The sequence below is a fragment of the Diospyros lotus genome, unplaced genomic scaffold (genome assembly GCF_014633365.1).
Source record: "Diospyros lotus cultivar Yz01 unplaced genomic scaffold, ASM1463336v1 superscaf1, whole genome shotgun sequence".
Taxonomy (NCBI): domain Eukaryota; kingdom Viridiplantae; phylum Streptophyta; class Magnoliopsida; order Ericales; family Ebenaceae; genus Diospyros; species Diospyros lotus.
Genome location: NW_026267104.1, coordinates 990310 through 1007572, shown reverse-complemented (window position 1 = coordinate 1007572; position 17263 = coordinate 990310). Strand labels below are relative to the sequence as shown.

At 35.7% G+C, this 17263-nt stretch overlaps 2 protein-coding genes and 1 long non-coding RNA gene across 4 annotated transcripts; 1 reads left to right on the top strand and 2 right to left on the bottom strand.

Annotated features, from left to right (window-relative positions):
• Positions 1 to 1068: 1068 nt before the first annotated feature.
• LOC127793216 (NADH dehydrogenase [ubiquinone] 1 beta subcomplex subunit 10-A-like) lies at positions 1069 to 4804 on the bottom strand. 2 transcript variants are annotated; one of them, XR_008021282.1, is made up of 4 exons: positions 4464 to 4804; positions 4316 to 4364; positions 3987 to 4205; positions 1069 to 1309 (listed from the first exon to the last, which is right to left on the bottom strand). XR_008021282.1 is itself a non-coding variant. In XM_052324017.1 (3 exons), exons 1-2 carry the CDS (start codon positions 4747 to 4749, stop codon positions 4330 to 4332), a joined length of 321 nt encoding a protein of 106 aa, XP_052179977.1. In that variant the 5' UTR covers positions 4750 to 4802; the 3' UTR covers positions 1069 to 1309; positions 4316 to 4329. The 2 variants fall into 2 exon arrangements, 1 of the variants encoding a protein (XP_052179977.1); XM_052324017.1 differs by lacking the exon at positions 3987 to 4205 and having other exon boundaries at positions 4464 to 4802.
• A 2480-nt stretch (positions 4805 to 7284) lies between these two features.
• LOC127793057 (kinesin-like protein KIN-14K) lies at positions 7285 to 16060 on the top strand. The gene is made up of 22 exons (XM_052323824.1): positions 7285 to 7460; positions 8959 to 9121; positions 9224 to 9381; positions 9480 to 9590; positions 9774 to 10065; positions 10359 to 10486; positions 10610 to 10693; positions 10809 to 10886; positions 10972 to 11064; positions 11166 to 11195; positions 11927 to 12268; positions 12360 to 12441; positions 12530 to 12625; positions 12699 to 12878; positions 13064 to 13170; positions 13257 to 13435; positions 13706 to 13870; positions 13961 to 14214; positions 14549 to 14712; positions 15476 to 15594; positions 15722 to 15793; positions 15916 to 16060. Exons 2-21 carry the CDS (start codon positions 9007 to 9009, stop codon positions 15726 to 15728), a joined length of 2784 nt encoding a protein of 927 aa, XP_052179784.1. The 5' UTR covers positions 7285 to 7460; positions 8959 to 9006; the 3' UTR covers positions 15729 to 15793; positions 15916 to 16060.
• LOC127793058 (uncharacterized) lies at positions 13769 to 15923 on the bottom strand. Its single transcript, XR_008021259.1, has 3 exons — positions 15754 to 15923; positions 15191 to 15644; positions 13769 to 14036 (listed from the first exon to the last, which is right to left on the bottom strand). It is a non-coding gene; the product is annotated as an uncharacterized LOC127793058 (long non-coding RNA).
• Positions 16061 to 17263: the final 1203 nt, after the last annotated feature.

The window sequence follows — 17263 nt, the reverse complement described above, 5'->3', positions numbered from 1 at the left end:
CTGCTTTGCCAGTATATGTCAGTGATTGCAGCTTAATTGGCCATGCATATACAATCTGTTGTTTAACAAAGCAATACAATCCCCAGTGTCACTTTTAGTAGTGACTTGCAACTAATGTAAAGATATACCACCATTCCTTGAAGTTACGAATACGTTCTTATGTACAAGTTAGGTTTTTTGTGTCATTTTTCATTAACTGGTAACATCCATTCCAGATCTGGTCGCTTTTTTGGAAAGAAAAACAAAAAAAATTATATTTGATATACAATTTTACATTTGAAAAAATGATGAAAACACCAACATATTGTTTCCCTTCACAATCAACCAATCACTCACCCTTCATCAACCCAACACCTGATAAATAAACCAATAATTTTTTTTTTGTTTTTTTTTGGTAAGGAATATATGCTTTTTTTAATATAAATAGTTTTTTACACATCAGCAATCTGATAAGTATTGTAAATATGCTTTTATCAAACATCATTTCAATTTTTTTTATTGAAAAACGATAGCATAGTCGAATCAAACGCAATATTCAGTTTCTATTTTCTTAACAATAAATGAAAACAAACACAAAACTAATAAAAATAAACACAGAAAACTAACAAAATCAAACAAGCCCTTTTAAACTTCTTATATAAACCTGTAGTACCAGAGGTGACACAAATCAAGTCACTTAGCCCCACAAAAAAAAAAACACAAACAAACAGAGAAGCAAAATCAAGTTTCTTGATATACTCTGTTCAGTTCAGTGTCGAAATTTACGTGCCAAAGCCTCCCCTTATTACATGGTTCAACATATCCATTGATGTTTCTCATGCCCATTTCCTTTTTTGATTAGAACAGAGAAAATAAGTGAGACTCACAGACCTAACTGGGTTTTCATGCAAAGGGGAGCATATCCATTGATGATAACCAATGAAAAGAATAAATTTAACGTTTTCTATTTAATGGAAGAGTACACCATAGCACTTTCAACATTAAGGATGGTTTATGGTAAGATCCAGATCTGTTGACCAAGCAACAAGAAGGAAACATGGTAATACCCACATCCACTGCAGACATGAATGAGAATTTGAGAATGAAACTTATTCTATCTTCTGATATCCTTCCATTTATTACAAATCTCTTCAGTTTCCAATGCCAAAACACAAAAGAACTAAACATGAAAACGGTCGCCGAAAGAGTTGGACCTTGTAATTTAACAAGAGTGAAAGAACGAAAAAGGACACAAGTAGAATGCAACCACACGGATTGACCGGTAAACCTCGGTACTTTGTATAGTCTAGTAGCTCACCAAATTCAGTACCTGAAAAAAAAAAAAAAAAAAGGAAGCAAAACTTGCTTTTCTCAGATCTTTTCATCCTTCAAGTTCTTTATAGTTAAATAAATGCATAGCTATGTCATGCAACTTGTTAAGAAGCTGTAATCAGGTGGCTAACTATTAATAATATGACCACCTAGCTTAACTAAAACAGTCCCTTCATGATGGAAATGTTAAACTGCAATGCAAACCAATGTTTTAGAGGGCAACTGATGGGGGGATGCTAAAACGCACCGCATTGCCATCAGAATAGGACATCATAAATAATTCAAAAGTCAAAATATTCCCGCTGTTAAACAAAAACGTCTTCCCTTCAGATGATAGAGCCATAATTACAACTTACTAGACAACATGTGGGGATACTTATCAAAAGGAAATAGGGAAAAACCAGGGATTGTGCTTGGCACATTCCAACATTCTCACTGATAAGAACGTAAAGAAAAATACAGGTAATTTCCAATTAGTAAGAATTTTAAAAATGATAAATCCACTCAACTAGAAAGAGATAGACAAAAGAAATGTTGAAAAAATGCCCAATAGGCTCCACTTCACAGAAACTCTGTCAAAATCACCCCCCTCTCGATCACATTACCGATGAATAGTAAAGAATTGACCTATAATAAATCATTTAAAATGCTATTACCCACACCAAAATTCATATTTATTAGGGATGTTACCCATGACAAAGTGAATTGAATCAAAAGAATGCAATTTTTGACTTGTATTACGAACAATTCACCAAGTACCCAAAAGAACAAAAAGAGCTCTAAAAACAATTGTTTTGGTCCCTGATGGGTTTGTCTATTTATTGGAGAGAAAAAGGAAATTGTATTTCAGGCTGAAAGAAGTGCAACTGCTATATGCAATGTGACCTAGGCTGGGCTAAGAGATCCCGTGCAATCCATTCAAAAGTGGCAAGGGAAAGTCACACCCAAGACCTAGGTAGGGTCACAAATGAGCAGTTCGTAAGCGGCTGGGTGTTCGACTCGACAAAAACTCATTCGAGTTCGTTCGTTAAGGTAAACAAGTCGATCTTGATCCTAACTTTGAAGTTCGTTAAACCTTGCAAACATGTTTGATTAGAGGCTCATGAATACGCCTCAATTAGAAGCTTGTAAACATGTTCGATTAGAAGGTCGCAAATATCTAGTGAACAATGTCGTTTATAAATATATTATTTAACATAAAGTTATCAAACTTTAAATTATTATAATAATATAATTAAATTGAATATTTAAAATTATTATATATATTAATTTAATCACTTAACATAATATAATATATGTATACATAATAAAGTAAAATAGTAAATTAGGTTTAAGAAAAATAATAGATTTTGGCGACCTCAAGCTTGCTAACGAGCCCAAGCTCTCGCCAGCAGATGCTCAAGCTTGGTTCACATGAATCAAGCTCGAGCTCAAACCGACCTTTAAGGCTTGAGCTCAATCCTGAGCCTAGAAACTGGTTCATGAGCCGAGCATGAGCTCAGCAAAGCTTAGCTAGGCTCGGTACGATTGCAACCCTAGAATTAGGCAAAACCCATTGACATATGTATGTAGATCAAAAACCAAAGCCCGGCAGGGTAAGACAACACATGAAATCCATTCCAAAGTGACAAGGGTATGCCATGCCCAAGCCCCAAGCAGAGTCGATTGATATATGTAAATCAAAGACCAACAATGAAAGGTCACAAACAGGGGCATTAGGCTCAAGTTGCTCAATGAAAAGTCATGAATAGGGGCCACCTAATGGGTAAGCTTACTTTCATAAACATCAATTCCTGTTTGCAGAAGTCCAAGAATAATATAATCAAAATTTTTAACCAAAAAAAAAAAATCGCCAGTTATGAGGATTCTTGATTAAGTGGGAAAAAAGATGAAAGATAAGTAGAGAAAAAGAACAAGGAAACCAACACCAAAAGCATTAGTTCCACCTCAAAATGGAAACATAAATGCAGTCCTCTATACATTTCAAAGACAATGCTTCTCCACTGTCAAGGCAAATGTTTAACTTCTGCTTCTCCTTCTCTACCAAGAACAATAACAGCCACCACATGCCTTAATCCCACTAAGTGGGATTGACCATTTGTATTCTAGCTTTCCAATTACTACTTAGTGCTTCTCTACTAAGAAACCAAAAAAGATAATAGCTAATATCTGTAGTCAAATATATTGCATCCATATGGCCACTCCATTTTGATTAAGATTTAACACATACACTAAAAGTTTGCCCCGAGTCCATATTTTTAGCTTATTCAAATTTAATTGCGATACTCCTCCTTTTACAATTTTTAGGTCTAAATTTCCTTATTGGCTCCTAGTTACTATGGTTTTTGAAAGGATAAAATACAAGATTTTGTAATGCTCCAAAATTATCCTCTCAGAAGATTGGTCTTCAAAAGCTCCCTGCAAACTAACCAAGGAATGTTTAGTTTCTCCTATTTGCTTCCTTTGATAAAATCTACACCTCTAAATTGTTAAGAGCAATTTCAAAACCATTGCTTCCGTAACTAATGTGAATGCATCAAATGCCTGTTCCCACGACTCCAATTGTTGAGAACCCATAACTGGACTTGGACAGGGAATCGGCCAAGTTATTACAATTGCAGCTACCAGAGAACAACCACATTAAAATTCTATACATTAAGAGGACTTGGACTCACCGTAAACTCATTCTCATCTCGCACCTAAAAATGAAGATTAAAAATGAAAGATCATGGTCCAAACTTGATCATCCCCGAATCTCTGAATGGACTAATTTTGAGTTGCCTCATTTATGAGTTGGATAACGCATTCATCCGGATTCTCTTTTCTAGTGAATAACTAATTCCAAAAGGGATGGACACCAAATTTTGTTTCTCCTCACACTTATCTTCTCTCGCCTGAAAAAAATCAATAGTTTCAAACATACAACTTGCCACATCCTGAATAACTTACTCCATACTTGTAATTTCAAAACCCAGAGAGAGAGAGAGAGAGAAGAAACCAATACCTTGCAGAGTGTTGTCAGTCGGCCTCGGCCTCGGCCTCGACCTTAGGACCTGAAAACACGGAATCCGATCAATACAACACAGTCAGTAAAACAGAAGAGAAGAGAACAAAACAAACCCTAGAGAACCGAGAAGAAGGATGAGCCGGACCGTGAAGGGAGGGAGGACGCTGGTCCTTGCCCCAGCCGATGCCGCGGGTGGCGTCGAGGTACTGGCGGACGAGGTGGCGGCACTTCTGGAGGTGGTTGATGCCCTCGACGCGGTAGCACCACTTGAGCTTCTCGCGGAGGATCTTGGCCGTCTCGATGTCGATCCACTTCTCCCTCACCAAATGCTCCCTCATCTCCAGCATCGCCACCGGGTCCTTGTACGGATTCTCCGGATCGAAGTCGTCCGGCGCCGCCTCGTCGAACACCACTCCCTTCTTCCTCCCCATCTCTCTCTCTCTCTACAATTCACTCCACAGCTCCGAGAAGTTCAACCAAACAACGAACTCCTTCGAGGGCTTATATATGGGAGGAATGACATCACAAATGTGGCTCTCAGGGCCGGTTCGGATTCGGGTGTTATCCTGAATTGTTGGTTGGGGCCCGATTCCAAGAAGCCCGATCATAGGCAACAAAGTTGTTGGTGTTAACCTTATTTTATCTAATTTTCATTAGATTGAAATTATTTTTATAATTTTAATTATAATAAGTTAAGAAATCTTAGTTAGAATATATTTTTATCAATTAATTTTTTATAAATAATTCTTTAATAATGTATTATAGTTCATATTTTGAAAATTAATATTAACTAATCATATTTAATTTGAATAATTAGGATTATGTTTATTTTTAAAAATTAAAATTATAATATAAAAATAACTCGATATTTAAAAATATTCTATGATTATAACAAATTTATAAATTGTATAAGATTCAATTAAAATTTACAAACTTATATAAAATTAAATTAAATTTTATCCTAAGATATAGAATTAATTTTTAAGCTTTACATATTTTAGTGTAGATGAATGAATTGTAATTATAAAAATTTAAATTTTTTTATAAAATTATAACAATATTGAATTAAATTATAAAATCTAAAAGCTAAATTTAAAATTTAGAAGTTTTAATGAGTGAGAGGTTTTTTGGCTTAATGTTTTGAATATAAGCTATGTAGTGTTTTTTGGTTAAGTGATTGGCAACAATAATTAGTTTAAAAGTTACGTAACTTTAAAGCAATTATAATAGCATTTTGCCAAAACGAGTACCTCCAAGCTTTTACAAAAAATGCTACTACGTTGACCAAATAAAGGACTATTCTACCCTTGATTAAAAGTTGGTACCCCATCATCTTTCCTTCGCTTCAATCATTATCGTCGCTGCTAACATTGCCCCTCCTCCATAATCGTTGTCATCGTAGTCCAATTAGGCTGCCACAAGCAATCTCGTGTTGATAGGTCACATCATCGTCTTATCTAATTCCAGATTTGTCGTCCAACACCATCGACATTCCTCCATTACAACTGTAGCCATCAGGCATTGCCTCCATCCTCGATCGCTGTCTCTTCCTCAGTCACTGTTAGCGTCCCCAATCGACCTGTTAGTGTATATATATTGTATATATTAATGGTAATATTTTTGAAGGAAAAAAAAAAAGATGTATGTATATTATATTAATATATTTTTTAATAAGTATTTATAATTTATCTAATATTTATAAATTAATTTATAATTTTTTATAAATATAGTATTTTTATAAATTTTATTTATATTATTCAACATAATGTCTATTTTAGTCTTTTTGTCAAGTTTTGATAATTTATCAGTTTTTACAAACTAACACATAACTATTAATTGATAGTTTAAAAGCACATTTATTCAAATTTGTTATTAATTTAAACGCTACACAACTTTTATGTTAAAAATTAACTAACTTAAAAGCTCTAATAAAAATGGTAAGCCAAACAGCCTATGAAGGTTTGTTTGGCTAGGCTTTTATTTTAAAGCTTTTAAGTTGGGTAGTATTTAAGCTTTTTATAGCGTTTAAGTTGAGTAGCGTTTAAGTTGATAATATGTTTGAATAAATATGCTTTTAAGCGTTTAGTTAATAATTATGTGTTTGGTTTAAAGCAGCTAATAAGCTATTACAACTTGATAAAAAAATAAAAAATAAACATGTTATTAAATAATGTAATTTTTTATCATTAAATGTTGATAAATTATATATAATTATTAAAAATATATTAATATAATATTATTATATATTATATATGTTATATAATAATATATATTATGTATTATTGTTATATATATGTTTATATTACTGTTATATATATATAAAGTTCGGCTATGATAGTAAAGTGGAGAAGATGCACGGACGAAGGAGATGAGGGCGATGGATGGTCGGCGACGCAAAGATAGTAGTGGACAACGATACGATGGGAGCAACAGATGGTTGGTGTCGCGATAGGGGTAACGGATAACCAGCAACATGATGGGAACAACGGGCAACGATGCGATGAGAGCAATGACAAATGTTGTCGATGGCAACAATGGTGGCTGATGTAGGTGATGGCTGCCAAGAAGCAGCCGGTGGGGGTGATGACGATGGCTGACAGTGGCGGCTGGAAAAGTTGAAGAATAAGGCGACGGGAGATAGAGGTTGAAAAATGACACGACTGAAAATTAACAAAAATGATGAGAGTAAGATAGTAAATTACTTAGTTAACCCAACTTATAAATGAGTAACTTTTTGCAAAAGTTATTCTGTAAAAGCTTTTGTAAAATGTTACTATCATAACATTTAAGCTAGCTAACTTAAATGCCGGTGAATTGCACCCAAACACCACACCAACTTTTCTCAAGAGCTTATAAGCGGTCAAATCCCAAACAAAGCCCGAGTCTCCACGAAGGGTCACGTAAAACTGCACGCAGATGATTAAGTCCCGGGAGAGTAATTCAGTTATTCTCCTACTTTCCCGGGAAACAAACAGGATCTCAACCTTTCCTAGAGAGACCAATCAAACATGGAAAACCAAGCAAACCTGAGAGCCAAAATCGCCGATTGCTTTTCTGTTTTCCCTTCTCTCTCTCTCTCTCTTGCTAGATTCAAAATTTGTCTCTGGATAGTTGAAGACGTCTGTTCTGCCCCGTTCTTCAGGTGGGTTTGCTCTTTCTCTGTTGTTTCAGACGACATTCTCGTCATTTCCTTATCAGATGCTACATTACCTCATCTGGGTTTTCATTATCTTCCATTGAGCTTCAGGGTATGATCTGCATTCTGAAGATGTGTCAATATTTTGAAGTTTTATCTGTTGGAATTTACTTATCTATAAAAATCGTGCAAATTCGTTTCTTTTGATGATTGCTAGTTTCAAAGATGACATTAGGCTTGATCAGTCTAATTCAGATGGTTATGTGCCAGTTTGGCGTTGCTTGGGAATTTTTGTTGCCGTGGGAATCATTTATGTGAAAAAAAATTTATAAGAATCATTTCTAAGGAAAAAACAATTTTGGGCTTGGTTTGATCGCATGATACGCTTATAGTATTGTTATATGTGTTTAGTCGATGATTGAAAAAAAGTGTTTTGAATAATAAAATTACCAGAAAGGGGACGACTACCGACAAAAGTGTTTATGTAGTAGTATCTAATAGGTGTAACGTTTGCAATTTTAAATGTTATTTGAGGGTAATCTTGTTTAAATCATTTTATTTTTTCTTTTACTTGTGCTTAACAGTAGAAGCTGCAAGTTTCTGTTTTTGCTTCACAGTAGAAAAAAGCTTTTGCTGTTAGTAAAAGCACTTTTGTCTTTGCTGGTTTCTATATGAGATATTGGAATAAGTACCTTAGTGCAAATAAGTATATAACTTATTATTTGTCTAGTTCTTATCTGATTTAGTTAATGTTTTGGTACAAAAGCTGGAAATTGAGAAACAGCCTAAACACGAGATTCTGAGATGAGGCATCAGCTACATTACCATGAATGGTCAACCACAGATTACGGATGCAAAGAAGATGACTGTCTTTCTAAGAAACTTAAGTTAGCATCACTTGAGAAGTGGAATGAGGAGAATTGTTTGACATGATGTCAATATGAGGATCGTGAAATTGCTGGAAATGAGTTAAATGACTAAATCACTGTCATAGAGCCAAGATGAGGTCCAAAAATAAACAACGTTGATGATGGAAAAAAGAAGACAGGGCCTATGATTTTCATTAATTCATAATTGACCTGAATGCTTGAAGAGGATCTTGTTATAAATCCCAAGTAATTGGATTCTGAGTGCTCCTTAAGTTATCAAGGTTTTCGCGTGCCTGCAAGGGATGCAAAGGTTGTTAGATATCTACTGTCCATAGGCTCATTTAAGTATTGAAGGATGTTTGAAAAAACATGTTCAAGCAGTGGCGCATGGTGGCTCAGTTGCTGATAGTTATTACTGTGAATGTAGCACTAGCCAGTTACAGAGAGCAGATTAGTCCTTCCATACTTCTTTCTTGTGTCAGTAAACTTATGATAAAATTATGGTGCAAAGCTTATCCAATATTCAAACTTTTCTTGTTTGAGTTATATCTACCTTATTCTGTCTTCCAACAGCATGGTGTTGATTCTGAGTTTGGGGTTTCTAGTAATTTGCTCTACTTTGCTCGTGCCTGCAGATAATTGAGCTGTGATTCCAGATGTCTGAATGAACCAATTAATTTGTAATGAATTTCACCATGGACCGCCAAGCAAAGGGATATGGGAGATCTAACAGCTCAACTGTACCTACTGGTAGTAATGTTTTTGAGCCTGCAACAATTATTAATGGTGAGACAGAAGGTGAGCAGCCTCGGTTATACAACTTGCTCTGTTCGCCTGTTCTCTAAGCTGCGCTTTTTCTTTTTTTCTTCCCTCCCCTATACACCTTCCTCTCTTCTACAGCTAAGCAGAGGACAGCTTTGATAGAGTGGTTAAACAGTATTCTTCCCGATTTAAGTCTGCCAATAAATGCTTCAGGCGATGAACTGAGAGCTTTGCTCAGCGATGGTACTGTCTTATGCCGGATTTTGAACAGGCTGAGGCCAGGTTCTGTCCTTGAGGTACTTAATAATAAATTCTTTTTGGTAAATATTATAGCAAGCTCCCATATTGGTGGTTAATATTTGATTGTGCTCTTAATTTACTTTTTCTCTTCTAGTGTGGCATTTCTGACCATCCTTCAGAATCAGGCTCAGATAATTTAAAAAGGTTTTTGGCCTCTATGGATGAGATGAAATTGCCCAGGTTTCAAGTATCAGATCTACAGAAGGTATTTAATATTTACATAGACCAGTATTTTAATGAATATGATGACATTTCCAAACAAGCTCGGCCTTTTCCTACACAAAATGAAACGCAAAATACCGTTCCACTTTGATTTTTTATCTTGCAGTTTTTTGTGCCTCAGAGTTCCTAGCATTTGTTCTTCTCATCTCTCTTCTACTTAATACAGGGATCTATGAAACCTGTCTTTGAATGCCTTCTCATTCTTAGAGCTCAATTCATGCCAAACTTTGTTGGACGTAATACTCCAAACTCTGGCTCACCCAATAGTCATGGACGTGATTCTAGCATGGGACCCAAACATCCAGTACAAAATCCTGGAAGTAGTGATGGTTCTCTGGAGCAGAAACCTGCTCAAGCACATTCTTCCTCGTTATCTAGAGAAGAGAGGCGGAAGGCGGCATGGAAATTTGCATCTGACTCAATGTTCCGACGTGCCTTATGTAGTCCTGTCATGGCAGGTCCCTATTTCTACTTCATACTGATCACCATAAGAGTACTGTCTGTTTGACTCTATCACGATTTTCTGTTGATAACAGAATCTTAGATAAACATGCATGCTACCCAGTTTTCAGTGGTCATGCATACAGGCGTGCAGCTATAAGGAATATGATCTGATATTAAGTAATAGTTTTTGAAACTTTTAACTTCTCAAGTAATGTTTAGTTAATAGTTTGGAGCTTTTCTTTCCTCTCAGTGTTACACTACTTTTTCCAGTCAAGTTTTTGACGTAATGTTGTTTCCCATCCTGCAGAGCCATCAGCTGCATTGTTACATCATGTAGGAAATAAGTTCCAAGAAGTGTTTCAGCTGAAGCATGGTCGCTACTCTGATCTTTCTGCTGGGAGGATTTCTGAAATGATGAAACCAAACAGTTTGGATGTGCGTTTCTAAGCATTTCCCTTGTCAATGGATGAATGTTATCATTTGGCCACAGTTTAGGTTTCTTTCTTCGAAGTTTCCAGTTTGTGCATCTGAATCATTTACAGTATCTCTTTTCTACAGAATGCCCCAACTCAGTCTCTGTTGAGTGTTGTGAATGGAATCCTAGATGAAAGCACTGAAAGAAAGAATGGTGAATTACCTCACGTATGGCAATAAAAAATGATGTTAAGTTGATGCATATACTCATATTGATAAGCATTTTATTCTGAAGTTCACCCTCATGTTTCACATTGCCTTTTCTATCTTCCCCCTCCCCCAGCGTGTGGCATGTCTATTGAGAAAGGTTGTGCAGGAGATCGAGAGGCGTATATCTAATCAAGCAGAACATTTCAGAACTGTAAAGTGAAGTACATATATTTTTTTTTCTTCTACAGTTTCTAATGAGTTCTCTTCAATCATTTACTTATTGGTTATGAATGCAGCAAAGCAATATTTTCAAGTCTCGTGAGGAGAAATACCAGTCAAGAATCAAAGTGCTTGAAGCCCTTGCAACTGGATCTAATGAAGAAACACAGGTAGGATGTGCATATTATTCATAGTTGGAACAGGAACAAGTAATGTTTATGTACACTAGGTAATTACTGGTTAATCATCTGACAAGGCTTCTTTGTCACAGGTTGTCATGAACCAGCTCCAGCAGATAAAGGTATGATCTGATTTTGGGCCAAGTTGTTTCTTTTATCATATGTTTATCTTTCGTGTATTTTTTTCTGCTCCGGATATGAGAGTGGTGTGTTTGTCGTTCATCTATAACCTTGAATTGCTTCTGCATAGTCCTCTCCTGGATATCAACCATTATTGAGTTCCCTCTTGTTAGGCTTCATGATATAGTAAGAAAATTTCTCCCGATAGATGGAAGACTTAGCTGGGTATATGTTAATGGAGTCTCTTCTTGCGGGATCTGATGCAACCCCCAATAGTCAAGGACATATGTTGACCTAGTTAATCCAAGTTCCTACTGAGGCATATTGCCCCTCCCATTCTTATTCTTCTTTGTTGTTAAATATTGTACTTGAAAGAGTCTTAGGACAACCTCATTATGGGAGATTTTAACCCAAATTTATATGGAACTGGTATTGCTGTATCATGCTGTCTCATAATTCCTCGACTTTTTTTTTGGTCCAAGTTCCATTTGCATAGCTTGTTGGAAATTAATAGAGTGAATTGGTGAGAGCATTGATACATTTCCAATTTTCCTTTGCTTCAACACCATCACCTGTTTGATTCCTCACATGTGAATGCAGCTACTGAGTATTAATTTGATTTGGCATAATAGTTGGCTACCAAATGGTGCTAACATACCTAGCTTTAGAGAAGAGACGTCAAAATATGTTAATTCTGAATTCATAATTTTGGGCATTTTTTTTCACATTACAGGCTGAGACGATCAAAATAGAGGAAAAAAGGAAATTTGAAGAAGAGGATGTTCGTAGATTAGCAAAAGAGAAAAATCAGATTCACCAAGAAATTCTGTCACTGAAGCAAGAACTGGAAATAGCCAGGAAATCAAAAGAAGAATCCTGCTTACAATTGACGAAAGATGCTGAGGGTGCTCAAGGCAAGCTCGTGGAGAAGTTGACAGAAGTTGATCAGCTTCTATCAGAATCTAGGAATAGGGTTAAAGAGCTTGAGGCATATTCAGAATTAAAAAATCAGAGGTGGAACAAGAAAGAGCACATCTACCAAATATTTACAGAATTTCAGCTTGGTGCACTGAGGGTTGGTATTAATATGAATCTAAAATGCTCTTTACGTACTGTTCTGATGTTCAATGCCATGCATTTTAGTTGAACTTCCAAAAATTTCGCAGGAATTGAGGTTTGCTTCTCAATCAATCAAGCAAGAAATTTCAAGAACACAAGAGAGCTACTCGGATGAGTTTCAGAATTTAGGTGTGTAAGTTGTTCAAAACCTTTTTTTGTAGTCATGCTCCGCATGAGGAAACATTCTCACGAATTAACATCCATATATCTTCTTCAGGGATAAAACTTAAAGCCTTAGCAGATGCATCAAAAAACTATTATTCAGTCCTTGCTGAAAACAGGAAGCTGCATAATGAGGTCCAAGAGCTAAAAGGTGCCACTAGCCTCTCCATGCAAAACAGTGCTTCAGAAAGGTTTTTATTTTACATATACATTTCCTTGAACAGGAAATATTAGAGTTTATTGCCGTATAAGGCCATTTCTTCCTGGAGAGGAAGGGAGGGAGTCAATTGTGGAGCACATTGGTGAAAATGGAGAACTGGGGGTCATGAACCCCTCGAAACAAGGAAAAGATGGCCGTCGATCGTTCAAGTTTAATGAGGTTTATGGTCCAGCTACTACGCAAGGTTTTTCATCTTGTTATTTATATCTTGTACATGCTTTCGGACATTTTATTTATTATTTATTTTCTTGTGATTGATAATGGAATTTGCTAATTGTTATCATGTTTTATTGTACCTAAATGTGTTACTTGTATGAGCAACATGTGGGCTATGACACTAACTAAATTTACAATTTTGAATGGTGGCAGCGGAAGTATATTCTGATATCCAACCACTGATAAGATCAGTTCTTGATGGATACAATGTATGTATATTTGCATATGGCCAAACTGGCTCAGGGAAAACCTACACAATGGTATGAATTGCTTTTATGCCTTTGGTCCATGAAAATTTCTATAGATTCTTAAAGCGTAGCTTATGTATCTGATATGTCACTTCCAGAGTGGACCTGATGGAGCATCTGAAGAAGATTGGGGGGTCAACTACCGAGCTCTAAATGATCTTTTCAATATTTCTCAAAACAGAAATCATGCCTTTAAATATGAACTTGGAGTTCAAATGGTTGAAGTATATAATGAACAAGTGCGCGATTTGCTGTCAAGTGACGGTTCTCAAAAGAAATATCCCTTTATATATCGTCATTCTTTGTTTCAGATAATAATTGCTTAATGCTAGATATGCGTTTACTTTCTGCTTGGCATTTTTTAACTTCCATAATATGCCTCTCCCCATGTTGAATTTTACTGATAAGTATTTTTTCAATTTCAGATATAATCTTTTTTTCTGCTTTTCATTGTTGACTCTGTATCCCTGACTTGTTTTTAGTCACATGAAGGATATTGTATCTTACTTTTTCAGTGGACGGTTCTTTGTTTCCTTGATTTGCACACACTTGAGATTTTGTTGAACTCCCGACCAAACGGAATAGCTGTACCTGACGCTACCATGCAACCAGTGATTTCTACCTCTGATGTAGTGGAATTAATGGAAATTGGATTGAGGAATAGAGCCAAGGGTGCCACTGCCTTAAATGAAAGAAGCAGCCGATCCCACAGGTTCTCAGTTTGTTGAATGTTAAGCATTTATGAAGAACTATAAATGATTTACCATTATATCATGATTTTGATGTGAACATGTGCATTCAGTATTGTAACTATTCACACTCATGGGACGGATACAAAGAGTGGTGCCTCTCTGCGAGGCAGTCTTCATTTGATAGACCTGGCAGGAAGTGAAAGGTTAGATCGTATAGATGTAACTGGAGATAGGCTTAAGGAATCTCAACATATAAACAAATCTTTGTCTGCCCTTGGAGATGTCATCTTTGCTTTGTCACAGAAGAGTGCTCATGTTCCATACAGAAACAGCAAGCTCACTCAAGTTCTTCAAAGCTCCCTAGGTATTTCTTATTTATCCCTTTTCCCTTTGAGATGCATCAAATGCCTTCATAGTTTTGTTAAGTAGATCTATGTCCGGAAACATGTTATGTGCATGCTGTCTATATTTTGTTACCTATATTTTCAGTTAACCATCCCTTGTCCATTGATTCCTATAGATTGTTTAATGTGGGTGGGGGTTTAATGACTGATCATTAGTCTAAGTTTGGAGAATGAAAAAAGTACCAAAATCTTTTATAACTGGGATGAGGTCTCGTTTTTTTGTGCTTTATTATTCTTATGTCATGTTTAATACTTCCTTCAAATTATGTTTTCTTTTTTTCCTTTATCCTACAGGTGGTCATGCAAAGACTTTAATGTTTGTGCAACTTAACCCTGAGTTAGATTCGTACTCTGAAACTATGAGTACCTTAAAGTTTGCAGAGAGGGTCTCCGGAGTTGAGTTAGGTGCTGCACGAAGCAGCAAAGATGGCAGGGATGCCAAGGGTTTAATGGAACAGGTGCTTTTGTTTTTGTTGCATCTCTCTCAGAATCTTTGTGCAGTTTCAAACTAAATCTCTGCTAATATCATGGCTACTACTATGCTTTAAAGGTTACACATTAATGGTGCACTCTTTAGTTATAACTTCCATGTAAATAGGAATTCCAGATTAAAACTAAAACTTATCTGTGCATATATGTAAACTAGTATCACTGTTCTCATAATAGTGCAACTTTTCTACCGTCTTGCAATTACATAACAATCATGAAAATGAAACTTGTTTTTCCATATTCATCACTTTATCTCACTGTTATTAGTAAACAAATCTATGGCTCTTTACAACCGAGTCACTGATGAGTAAATAGCTGTCGTTGCAATTGAAGCTTCTTGCAGTACATATATACATATATGTGTGCATATAATTCGACAAGCATAGAAGTTGGATCAATTGGGGAATATAAGAAACAATTAGTTAGACTAAAGGATTTTTTGTTTACCTGAAAAAATATCTTGTCTTATAGCTGTCCCAAAAACTTTCATTATAGGTTTAAAGGGATTTTACGATCACATAGAATGGTTTGGCATATTTTTACACTTTAACCATCTTGCCTTGATTCCCTGGGATATTTTTGAGATCTATCATCAAGCTATTGATTTTGGGAACTGAGAATTGATGATGATTAGTTGATTTTGCTGCTATCCAAATATATCTACTGATCACATCCTTCACTTTCATTAATAATTATGAAATCCTTTTGCTCTTTTCTGTAATTTCCATTCAGGTGGCATCTCTCAAGGACACAATCACAAAGAAAGATGAAGAAATTGAACGCCTGCAACTGCTTAAAGATCTCAAAAATGTGTACCAAGGCGTCAATGCTGATCAGAAGCGCAGTACCAGGTACACATCTGGTGTCATTCACTCCCAAACTCCTTTGTTAAATGCTGAACCTGAGGCATGGAATAATTTGCTTCAAATAGCAAATCTCTAGCCGGGTTGCACTAAATTTGAAACTAAATTTTTGCAGGGGCTGAATTTTCACATTGAATTGCCATATACCTGCAAAAATCTCCAGTGAACTCCTTGAAGATCTCAATGGGTATGAAAAATTGCTAACTGACTGCCTTTCACTCTATTTAGCTGATAACTCAGGCCTATCCATGCTGAGCATTTTTTGTTATTATGCCATCAACATGTAACCATTTTGCAGCAACCTTTCAGGTTTCAAAAGATTTATCAGCAGAAGCAATTTGTCGGTGGAGCCTGTCACAATGTGGCAGTAAGACAGACTCAATAATTGATCTTCATATTTTTGTCTCTTGTGAATTTTTCACTGTAATGCATTTGTGTATGCTTTGTTCCCTTGTTAAATGTAGTGAGCCCCTTCTCTCATTTCTTTATGATGGTAAGAGAAGAATAGAGCAAAAGCTGAATAAAATATGTGATTTTATGTTATGTCTTTCAGTGGCTTTCTAATTTGACCATTCAAGGCCTGGAGCTGGATTGATAATTGATTCTTGCTAAAGATTAAAGACATGAATTAAATTGGGTTACACATGTAAATCTTATCATCTGGTTTCTTTTTCTTTTTGTGAAAAAGGAAATCTGTTCATTCTTGACTTGCTGATGTGAAGCACATGTAAACGTGAACTGGCCGGCATATATATGGGCCTATATTTATCATACTTGGCAAGGCATGGTTATCATCAACGTAAAGCTGTGACTCAGCAATACATATCCTCTCTCTCTCTCTCTCTCTCTCTCTCTCTCTCTCTCTCTCTCTCTCTCTTTGTGGCTTTATTTGTTTGGCTACCAAGAAAAGGCAAAGCAACATCCACCCACAAAAGCAAGACTGGTCTCACATCCCATGACCTTTCAGCTTGCAAACATGCACATGTAAAAAATGACAAGCAGCCCGAAATTCCAAATTTTTGCATTATTTTGTATTATGAAATTCTTGGAATAAAATGTGAAAACAGAGAAAGGTTAAACATTTTATTTGAATATTTATCCTAAGACTATTATTAAAGTAATATAATGAATCAATAGCAGAGTGACAGGTTATTCTTTTATTTGAATTTCATATACAAACTCTATGAAATAAGAAAATAAGAAAATAAAACATGAGATGAGCCCACACCAACAGTTGGAGGGGACCATCTTTTAGCGTGACAAAAGCAAACCAGCAAGAAACAAATTTAGATCCAACCACCACCAACACCAAGCCTGCCTTTTGCTTCCAGATCATGCCAAATTGACCACTGTTTGGAACCTCAGAAAGTTGGGAAAGTGAAGAAATTGAATTGAATAATAACAAAGGGAAAAAAAATTCTCATCAAACTCTTCTCATTTTCACTACCATTTCCAGCTAAATAAAATTTCAAATCTAATTGAAGAAACAATAATTTTCCCTCTAGAGATCTTGGTTTTTTTTTTCACATAGACAGAGTACTAATAGCAATTTTAAAGTTACTCCTGCCATTAAAAAATCATGAATTAGAGTTGTAAAAATAAATTGTTTTTGCAAATGAAAAATAAAATTATGTATAAAAACTACCGTCCTTTTAAT